Source organism: Gorilla gorilla, chromosome 7, assembly GCF_029281585.2.
Source record: "Gorilla gorilla gorilla isolate KB3781 chromosome 7, NHGRI_mGorGor1-v2.1_pri, whole genome shotgun sequence".
NCBI classification, from domain to species: domain Eukaryota; kingdom Metazoa; phylum Chordata; class Mammalia; order Primates; family Hominidae; genus Gorilla; species Gorilla gorilla.
The window spans coordinates 66733525-66745080 of record NC_073231.2 but is presented as its reverse complement, the minus strand read 5'-3'; the positions used below and the strand labels follow the sequence as shown (position 1 = coordinate 66745080).

Genomic DNA, 11556 nt, shown 5'->3' with positions numbered 1-11556 from the left:
TCTGGCCTGGATGACAGAGTGAGACCCCATCTCTTAAATAAAAGAAAGAAAAAAGAAGGAAAAAAACAGAATAATGCCCTTGAGATTCATCTAAGTCATTATGTACATCGTTCTTGTTTATTCCTAAGTACTATTCCATAGTATTGATGCACCAGTTTGTTTAACCATTCTTCAGCCATAGGACTTTTTGCTTGTTTCTAGTTTTTGGCTGTGATGAATAAAATTGTTACAAATAATCCTGTACAGGTTTTTGTGTAGATATGTTTTTGTTTCTCTGGAATAAATGCTCAAGAATGCAATTATGAAGTTATATCAGCATATGTCAGATTTTAAATAAATTGCCAAACTTTTTCAAAGTGGCCGTACCATTTTACATTCCCACCAGCAAGGTATGAAAGATTCCATTTCTCTGCATCCTCATCAGCATTTGGCATTGTCACCGTTTTTATTTTAGATATTCTCTAATATATATACAGTGATATTTTATTGTGATTTTACTTTTTTTTTTTGAGACAGGATCTCACTTTGTCATCCAGGCTGGAGTGCAGTGGCAGCGATCATAACTCACTGTAAGTAATCTCCGCCTCCCAGGCTCAAGCGATTCTCCCAGCTCAGCCTTCACAGTAGCTGGGAACACAGGCATGCGACACCACGGCTGGGTAATTTTTGTAGTTTTTTTTGTAGAGGCGGGGTTTCACCATGTTGCCCTGGCTGGGCTCAAACTCCTAGATTCAAACAATCTGCCCCCTTCTCAGCCTCCCAAAGTTCTGAGTGGTGGGATTACAGGCATGGGCCACGATGTCCTGCCTGTGGTTTTACGTTTCATTTCCTTAATGGCTTAGTGATGTTGGTCATCTTTTCATGTGCTTGCCATTCTTATAGCTTCCTCAGCAAAATATCTCTTGATGTCTTTTGCCTATTTTCTAATTGGATTTTTTTTGTAACTGTTGAATTTTGAGAGCTCTTTACATATTCTAAATGCTAGTCATTTGTCAGGATATGTAGTTTACAAATATTTCCTCCCCGTCTCAGCTGTCTTCTCATCCTCTTAACAGGGTCTTTGAAAACAGCAAAGGTTTTTAATTTCAGTGAAGTCCAATTCATTTTTTTTTCTTGCAAGGAGTACATTTTTGCTGTCATATTTGGAAACATTTCAAGCCCTGGGTCCCCAAGATTTCTGTTTTCTTATCTAAGTTTTAGAGCTTTACATTTGACATTTAAATCTATGATCCATTTTAGGCTAGTTTCTATGTAAGATTTAGATGGAGATTTTTTCATGTGTTTTTTTTTTCTTTTGCCTATGGATAGCCAATTGCTCCAGTACAATTTCTGAAAAGACTATCCTTCCTCTATTGAACTGTTTTTTTGTTTTTTGTTTTGAGACAGAGTCTCGCTGTGTCACCCAGGCTGGAGTGTAGTGGTGCGGTTTCAGCTCACTGCAAACTCTGCTTCCCAGGTTCAAGCAATTCTCTTGCCTCAGCCTCCTGAGTAGCTGGGATTACAGGCGCCCGCCACCACGCCCGGCTAATATTTTGTGGTTTTAGTAGAGACGGGGTTTCACTATGTTGGCCAGGCTGGTGTCAAACTCCTGACCTCATGATCCACCCGCCTCAGCCTCCCAAAGCGCTGGGATTACAGGTGTGAACCACCTCACCCTGCCATATTGAACTGTTTTGTAACTTTTTCAAATCAGTTGGCTGCACTTGTGTGAGGAGACTATTTCTGTGTTATTTTGTTCTGTTCATCTATGTGTCTTTCTGCCAATACCTTTTTGATTACTGTCTCAATTTAGTAAATCTTGAAATCTGGTACAGAGACCACCCCCCTCCATGTTCTTTTTCTAATTATTATTATTTTTTAATATAAGAGATGGGATCTCATTATGTTGCCCCAGCTGGTCTGAACTCCTGGACTCAAGCAACCTCTCACCTTGGCCTCCCAAAGTGATGGGATTACACGTGTGAGCCATCACGCCTGGGCCTTCTTTTTTAACATTAAAGTTTTGTAGTTCCTTTGCCTTTCTATATGTTTTAGAATCATCTTGTGTATAACTACAACAATTTTGCTGGGGTTCTGATAGGAATTGCATTAAATTAGTATATCAGTGTGGACAGAATAAACATCTTTACTATATTGAACCTTCTAATCTGTGAACATGGTATATGTATCCATTTATGCAGATCTTTTTTGATGTCTTTCATCATCATTTTGTAGTTTTCTGCCTCCAAATCCTATAAAAAGATTTTTTAGATTTATCCCAAAGTACTATTTTTGTTTGTTTTTTGAGACAGTCTCACTCTTGTCGCCTAGGCTGGAGTGCAGTGGCGTGATCTTGGCTCACTGCAACCTCTGCCTCCCGGGTTCAAGTGATTCTCCTGTCTCAGCCTCCCAAGTAGCTGGGATTACAGGTGCCCACCACTATGTCCGGCTAATTTTTGTATTTTTAGTAGACACGGGGTTTCACCATGTCGGCCAGGCAGGTCTCAAACTCCTGACCTCAGGTGATCCCCTGGCCTTGGCCTCCCAAAGTGCTGGGATTACAGGCATGAGCCACTGCGCCTAGCCCAAAGTACTATTTTTTAGCAAGAGAAAATGGTATTGCATTTAAAATTTTGATTTCCATGTGCTCACTGCTAGTATATAAAATGCACTTGATTTTAGCGTGTGTTTTATCTTTATCCAGTATTTTAGCCCCCAGATTAGCATTATTAGTTTCACACAGTCATCAGTGCTTGTTTAGTTACCCAAATGCTTATCACTGTTTCCAGTTCTCTGAATCTCTTTTCCTCTCATTCACTTTTCTTCTTCTGATAGAACAAACACCTTTAAAAAGTTCTGCCAGTAGTCATTTTCTTATAAACTATGTATTTAAAAATGGTTTTCTTTTGCCTTCAGTCAGAAAATTCCACGTTGACATCTCCTCAACTTTTATATTAGGTTGGTGCAAAAGTAATTGAGGTTTTTGCCATTTTTAAAAAAAATGTGACAGCTTAAGTAGTTTCCTTTTCTCTGGTTGCCATTAAGATCTTTTTCTGGCCTGGAGTGGTGGATTATGCCTCTAATCCCAGGGTTTTAGGAGGCCACAACAGGAGGATGGTTTGAGGCCAGAGCCAGGAGTTCAAGACCAGCCTGGGCAACACAGTGAGACCCCATGTTTCTATAAAAATTTTAAAATTAGCTGGGCGTGGTGGCACATGCCTGTAGTCCCAGCTACTTGGAAGGCTGAGGTGGGAGGATTCCTTGAGCTTCTAAAATTCGAGGCTACGGTGAGCTATGATCATACCACTGCACTCCAGCCTGGGCAAGAGGGCAAGACCCCATCTCTAAAGAAAACAAATTCGGTCAGGTGCGGTGGCTCACGCCTGTAATCCCAGCACTTTGGGAGGCCAAGGCAGGTGGATCATGAGGTCAGGAGATCGAGACCATCCTGGCTAACACAGTGAAACCGTCTCTACTAAAAATACAAAAAATTAGCCGGGCGTTGTGGCGGGCACCTGTAGTCCCAGCTACTCGGGAGGCTGAGGCAGAAGAATGGCGTGAACCCGGGAGGCGGAGCTTGCAGTGAGCCAAGATCGCGCCACTGCACTCCAGCCTGGGCAACAGAGCGAGACTCCATCTCAAAAAAAAAAAAAAAAAAAAAATTCTTTTTCTATGGTATTCTGTTTTGCTCTTCACCATCATGTGTCTCAGTGGAGATTTCACTTACTTATCCTGTTAGTAACTCATTTTTTGCTTCCTGAATTTGGGGTTTCTTACCTTTCTTGAAGTCTGGAAAAATATCAGCCATTTTATTTTATTTTTATTTTATTTTTTTTGAGACAGAGTCTCACTCTGTCGCCCAAGCTGGAGTGCAGTGGCGCGATCTCAGCTCACTGCAGCCTCTGCCTCCTGGGCTCAAGCGATTCTTCTGCCTCAGCCTCCCGAGTGGTTGGGACTACAGGCAGGCGCCACCACGCCCAGCTAATTTTTGTATTTTTAGTAGAGATGGGGTTTCACCATATTGGCCAAGATAGTCTCGAACTCCTGACCTCGTGATCTGCCCACCTCGGCCTCCCAAAGTGCTGGGATTACAGGCATGACCCACCGCACCCTGCAAACATCAGCCATTTTATAGTTCTCTCCACTCTGTTCTCTCCTTCTGCAACTTCTATTAAAGCCTGTATTGGACCTTTTTACTTTATTTTTGTAGTCTCTTACCCTCCCTTGTTTGCTGCACTTCCTTGAGTAAATTCCTCAGAACTACCTTTAAAATCTGTTGTCTCTAATATAGTTTAACTCATCCATTGAATCTTTTTTCTTTTTCCTTTTTTTTACAGAGTCTCATTTGGTTGCCCAGGCTGGAGTGCAGTGGCACAATCTTGGCTTACTGCAACCTCTGCCCCCAGGATTCATGTGATTCTCCTGCCTCAGCCTCCTGAGTAGCTGAGATTACCAGCGCATGCCACCACACCCGGCTAAATTTTTTGTATTTTTAGAGACAGGGTTTTGCCATGTTGGCCAGGCTGGTCTCGAACTTCTGACCTCAGGTGATCTGCCCACCTCGGTCTCCTAAAGTGCTGGGATTACAGGCATGAGCCACCGCACCTGGCCATTGAATCTTGTTTATAGGTCACAGGTTAACACAATTTAAAATCTAAAGCATGGGTACAGGGTTTCAGTTTGGAAAGATGAAGTTCTTGAGATGAATGGTGGTGATGGTTGCATAATGTGAATGCACTTAATGCTACTGAAGCATACAGGTAAAAGTAGTTAAAATGGTAAATTTTGTTATGTATTCAGATTTTAAAATCTGTGTTAGAATAAACAATTTATCCCAAAGGCAGGATTCCTCTCTCCCACTCCTATCCTTATTCACTTCATTCCTTCCCTATTCACGCTCCATAGATATAACTACTTTTATTACACTCTTCAAATGTCCTTTCAGTGTTTTTTCAAATGCAAATTCTAGGCAAGTCAAGTATATGGTCTTATTTCCTCCACCCCTTTCAGTTTTTTACATTTTTTTCATCCGGTAACATAACCTAAATCCTTTCCTAACGAATTCAGTGCACCTTATTTTTTAATAGCTGCCTAACATTCCATTGCGTAAATGTTCATGGTTTATTTAGCTGGTCCACTTTCATTCAACATTTGGGTTGTATCAAACATTGTGCTGTCACAAATAACACTTGTCCAGAGATGAGGTCTCACTCTGTTGCCCAGGCTGGAGTGCAGTGGTGTGATGATAGTTCAATGCAGCCTCGCACTCGGCTCAAGGGATCCTTCCAGCTCAGCCTCTGGAATAGCTGGGATTACTGGCAAGCGCCATCACTCCTAGCTGAAAATTTTCATTTGAAAAGGCTGTTTTTCATTTTTTGAACCTTTTTTCAAATCTGCATTTTTTATTTTTGAGACGGAGTCTCGCTCTGTCGCCCAGGCTGGAGTCAGTGGTGTGATCTCGGCTCATTGCAACCTCCGCCTCCCGGATTCAAATGATTCTCCTGCCTCAGCCTCCTGAGTAGCTGCGACTACAGGCGTGCACCACCACACCTGGCTAACTTTTGTATTTTTAGTAGAGACGGGGTTTCACCATACTGGCCAGGCTGGTCTTGAACTCCTGATCTCATGATCCACCTGCCTCGGCCTCCCAAAGTGCTGGGAAAACAGGCATGAGCCACCGCACCCGACCCTATTTATTTTTTAGGCAAAGTTTACTTTTGTTGCCCAGGCTGGAGTGCAATGGTGCAAAATCGGTTCACTACAGCCTCCTGGGTTCAAGCAATTCACCTGCCTCAGCCTCCCAAGTAGCTGGGATTACAGGCATGTGCTATCACTCCCGGCTAATTTCATATTTTTGGTAGAGACGGGGTTTCACCACCTTGGTTAGGCTGGTCTCGAACTCCTGACCTCAAGTGATCCACCCTCCTTGGCCTCTCAAAGTGCTGGGATTACAAGTGTGAGCCACCACACCCGGCCTCAAATCTGCATTTTATACTGTTACTCTTTTTCACTTATTCTTCCGCTTTTTTGAGACAGTCTTGCTGCCACCCAGGCTGGAGTGCAGTGGCATGATCTTGGCTCACTGCAACCTCCACCTCCCAGGTTCAAGTGATTGTCCTGCCTCAGCATCCCAAGTACCTGGGATTACAGGTGCGCGCCACCATGCCCAGCTAATTTTTGCATTTTTAGTAGAGATGGGGTTTTACCATGTTGACCAGGCTGGTCTCTAACTCCTACCTTCAAGTGATCCGCTCGCCTCAGCCTCCCAAAGTGCCAGTATTACAGGTGTGAGGGAGCCACCGTGCCCAGCCTTCCTTTTATCTTTCGGGTCACCTGGTATTCAGCTGTAGGTAAACCATTCCCTCTTATGATTTGAAATGTGGGGGCTCTGAGCTCATTTTTGACAAGGTTAAATTTATGCAACCTCAGAATTTAAATTCTGAGGCTGTCAGTCTTCATAAAGTATTTGTTTGCTTCTTCCAGGTGCCTGAGAGTAAAGCCAGTCCAGGGAGATTCTTGATGTTAATATTTAACTTCGTGTGTTGACAGACCACATAAATGGTATATACCTTGAAAATCAAAATGCACATGAACACAAACTCCTGGTGAAAAAGTTTTGAGGGATGATTTCATCTCTCCCAGTCCACAGCCCAGACCAAAACAGGCAAGTTTCCCTCCACTTCCCTATGCTGGGGGGTGACGGGGTGGAAGGGGCCAGATTTTTTTTTTCCTAGTTCACCTATGTGCACTGCCCTTAAAAGGGTCCTGGTTTGGCTGGGCATGGTGGCTGTTTGTAATCCCAGCACTTTGGGATGCTGCGGTGAGATCACTTGAGCCAAGGAGTTTGAGACCATCCTGGGCAACATAGCAAGACCCCATCTCTACAAAAACATTTTAAAATAAAAAAAAGGTGAATTACTTACATACCTTATCTCATCTTAAGCCCCAAAGTTAACTGTGTCATGCGGGTTTTTAGTTTCCTTTTAGTTCTCTCTGGCCACTGGAGATTGTACTTTATGGTGAGCTGATTTGTATCATAGTTCTACTCAGCATTTCCATGTGTCCTGTATTATATGAAATACACATCATTTGTGTGTTTCAAAGCATTTAAATTACCCCACTGGGGCACAGAGCAAGGTTGTAAAGACCATGAAGTTAGGCACATGAATTTGAATCCTGGCTCTTGCACATTAATAGCTCTGGAATCCTAAGTAAATAGTTTCCCTCTCTAGAGTTTCCTCTTCTGTAAAATCAAGATGGTTGATCAGAGGACTATATGCTTAAAGGATATAAAATGCTTAGTATACTGCCCAGCATATATTAAATAATTACATTTTCATTTTTTAGTAATTTCTACAAAATAAAATGGTACTTGTTAAGAGGGTTTAAAACTATTTATACTTTCAAAATGCAGCAGTAAGAGTGGCTGCAATAGTAGGCAAATTACCCAACTATTTACATATAGATACAACTATTGTTACTCATTGGTAATTAGATCATAACAGTCAGTACCAAGCTCTGACCGCATTTAGTAGTTAACAAAATTATTTTTAAAAGGATCATGAACTAAAGATTATCATATGGAATACAGTGCTGATGTGAAAGATAAACATTTTATAAAACGAACTGAAGTTAGAGACAACATATTTGGTCCAGAATTTTCTTACCACGAGAACTATCCAAAAATTGAACAAGCCGCATCACAAAAAAGTGAGGTGGTCACTTAAGTATCCAAAAGCAGAAAGCGAAGGACTGCTTAACAGAACAGAAGGAATTCCTATATTCGGAAAAGTCAGAAGTCAATGTTGAAATAAAGGAGAAAAACTACTTGGATAACTGACTTATGACACTAATTTAAAAAACCCAGTGAATACTACATTAAAGAAAAAGACCGGGCACAGTGGCTCACGCCTATAATCCCAGCACTTTGGGAGGCTGAAGCGGGTGGATCACCTGAGGTCAGGAGTTGGAGACCAGCTTGGCCAACGTGGCAAAACCCTGTCTCTACTAAAAATACAAAAATTAGCTGGGCATGGTGGTGGGCTCCTGTAATCCCAACTACTTAGGAGGCTGAGGCAGGAGAATCACTTGAACCCGGGAGGCAGAGGTTGCAGTGAGCTGAGATCGCACCACTGCACCCCAGCCTGGGTGACAGAATGGGACTCTGTCTCAAAAAAAAAAAAAAATTAAAATTAAAAAAGAGTTAAGAAAAAGACAAAAGATAAACACCAAATAAAACTTCTTAAATAGGTAGAAACATTGAAAACCAAACTTGGGAAATTTTTTTTTAGCCAATTAAAACTGAATAACATGAGATTATTTCTTATGCCTGGTTCCATTCTAAGTCAACCACACCATCATCAAAATTTCTCTCTCTGAATATATATTCTTTTAAGTACATTGTTATTTTCCTCCATTGCATTATAGACATTCATTCCAAATGTTAACTTCCAAATATTAAAATACTCAAAGTCACAGAAAAGTCAGAATTAAATTTTATTTCACATTGATAGAAACCATGAAAAACATTTAAATTTTCCCATGTTACAGCACAACATTTCAATGGAATATTTCTTGCCATAAATAATATCTTGCTGATTTGTAGAAGTGAAATAACAGTTTATGTTCTTCAAGGTAAAGAAAAATGACATAGTAAATGATTGTTTAAAATTTTTAAATCCAGACATAAACATATGGCTTCATTATTAACATCCTGTATAGTCCATTACTAAATTATTTCCATTATCAATTAGCACCCATTTATAAAGATGCATTCTTAATATTGTTTTGGTCAGCTGGAATACAGCAGAAAAATTAACACAGTTGAGAAATACCAAGCATACATTTTTGCTACATATTAATCTGTATGGTAACTACACTTTATGGTATAGGGTTCTGACTAGCCTTTATTACCCATAAGTTTGTTTTCAAATAATTTTTACCAGTAATCTGGAAATTTTGACAATTTAAAATGATTGCTATTTTTATGTTTGCATGAAAAACTAATACAAAAAATAATTTGACTAAAGTGAAAATTTCAAATAAGTCCACTGGCAGATGAAAATAAAGCAAAAAATTACAATAGATTCCTCATCTTCTACAGTAGTTGGTTTCAAATGTGTACAAAGTAAACTCTATGCTATGAGAAGATGAAATCATCTTAGAAGTTAGTTTTTAAGATCAGTCTTAAAGATATTTCAGAACATACTAGAATATGATCTAATTATTCTTTCAGTTGTTTACAGAAAAATGAAACCACAGAATTATTCCTGTTACCTGGGTTGAAGATCCTAATAGCTAGGTGTAAATTTGGATAAGGTACAGTAATTCGAAATAAGTAGTGCATGAAGTTTTAATGTCTGATTTCTCTATAAAGCATAAATAGATTTTAAATACCTTATATCTGTGACCCAGAATGTCAAATTACAGCATGTATTGACAGTAGCTGTCTATTGCAGAGAGGCAATACTTGGTCTGCTATGAAGGACAATAAAGAAAAAACAAATTTTTTTTTTCTTGAGAGAAAAGAGTATTAAATAGAAATAATATCAGGGAAAATAAAAGCCTGGTCCCAAAATAAAAGGGCCATTAACTGAAGAGAACGATTTTACTTTTTCTTGACAATAAACAGCATTATCCCTATTATTAGGAATAATGTAATACCACCTCATTCTTATTATGTATTATAATCATTATGTATATATGAACACATATATAAAAATATAGACACTGCATGGTGACTAAGCAATTTTGGAATAAATCCATAGACTAAGTCACAGCATGCATAAATTGTTTATATCTTAACTGCTCATTTATACCTGAACAAATTTTCATTAAGCATACTGCTAATTTTCAAATGATGTAATAAAAAATCTGGTGGCAGTACTGTATTATTTTGCTGAATTACATTTGAGAAAAAAGAAGCTACCTGCTTCATCTATTCTAATATAGTAGATCCTGGGTCGTCTTATAAGAATACATGTATAGAAACTTAAAAGATCATAAATTTCTCATGAGGAGATATTATTTGATCTGTGTTATTGGCATGTATTTGCAAAACATTTTAACACTGCAAAACATTAGAAATTTGAAGACTGGGCATGGGAAAAGGTTTATACTCTACTACAATGATGCTGGTGTACTTCTACACAAGGCCTCTTAGTGACGTCAATCAATTGGAGGTAGGAGTTTATCAATGAATTGCTTGACATCCATCATTTCCTGTTTGGAATAAAGTAATTTAATAGGTAGGTAGTTATGTAAGTCAGAAATTAAATTCCCACTAAAATGCCACTAATCAAATCTATGGTATGCATAAAGGTGAAATCACATTTTTACTACAATTAAATAAGACGAAAGAGAAATGAGGCTCCAACAGAAATTTCAGGACATTTCCTATCATGATTATTGTACACTGAAATGACAGCTCCCATCCAGTATTAGTTCTGCATCTTCCTATACTGGAACAATGTAAGACACTGGGGGGCAGGGAAGTTTAGAAGCGATGGTGCCTACACTGAGAAGTCTCAGTAAGTGAGCAATTACTGACAACTAAGTATGAGTGACAAAGCAGAGCTTCTACCATTCTTCAAACTGAATTATGCGCTAAATCCATAGCATTAACTATGTTGTGTCTTTCATAAAGAATTACATACAACTAACCATTTGATAGAGAGCATGTACCTAAGATGTTCCTGGGAAGATATGAACATTAATATACCAAAGATTTATCACAGAAGAAACTTTCTCCTCTTAGCCTCTTGCATTTGGCTCAGTTTTCTCACCTCCCTCAAACTCACTTCCTGCTATCAGCTCTTATATTTCAAGGCCTTACTTAGCCTCACAGTGCCAAATAGTAGCAATGCAGCTAACCTTCAGCCTTGTAATTTAGTCACTCAGAAAAGAGCCCCAGCATGAAAGTGTTCTATTTCACAATACTCTGAAGTCCCAAAGAGTTTCCTGTGAGATCACCTCCCACTATCCTACTTCTCCTCATTTTCTGCTCCTCCTCATTCAGCCCAGAGTTGTTGTAGACTCATCTATAGAGCTTTTATGAAGCTCCAGGGTATTTGTGATACAAAGCCCATGAAGAAAACAGCTGCTCTAGAGACCTTCAGTCCCTCTTGCACACATTAAGGGTTCCAGGACTTCCCCTGCCCTCTCTTTTCTGGATTCAACACTGTAATACTCTATATCAGTAGGGGAACACCCTAGGTTCAGGTTCCCAGGCACCCTTGTCTTTCTGGATAAATCATATTACCACCTCCTTCTCCGTCCCTAAATTATTTAACCCAGGCTGAGTGGCTGTAAAACTGTCAGTGTGACTATCTCACTAGGAATCAATTTTTACTCTAGGTCTTCTCAAGCCTCCAGACCTATCCAGGCCTCCGGCCTCCTTCATTCTATCAAGTGATCGCATCTTCTACTTGACTGAAAAGATAAGCACATCTAATATGAGCTCCCAAGCACTCTCTTCTCTCTCCATCTCCTGTTTATATTCATCCATCCTTCCTTTTTTCTTTTTTTTTAGGGTCTCACTCTGTCACTCAGGCTGGAGTGCAGGGTGCCAACATGGCT

At 39.8% G+C, this 11556-nt stretch overlaps 1 protein-coding gene across 6 annotated transcripts in view; it reads right to left on the bottom strand.

Moving 5' to 3' along the window:
* Window positions 1-8462: 8462 nt before the first annotated feature.
* The window catches only part of LYPLA1 (lysophospholipase 1), a 55243-nt gene continuing 52149 nt past the window's right edge, over window positions 8463-11556 (bottom strand). For all 6 annotated transcript variants that reach the window (XM_055348752.2, XM_031013917.3, XM_031013918.3 and 3 more), the window contains one exon: window positions 8463-10200. In XM_055348752.2, coding sequence (XP_055204727.2) covers window positions 10147-10200 — 54 coding nt within the window. In that variant the 3' untranslated portion in view covers window positions 8463-10146. The remainder of the gene's footprint in view (window positions 10201-11556) is intronic.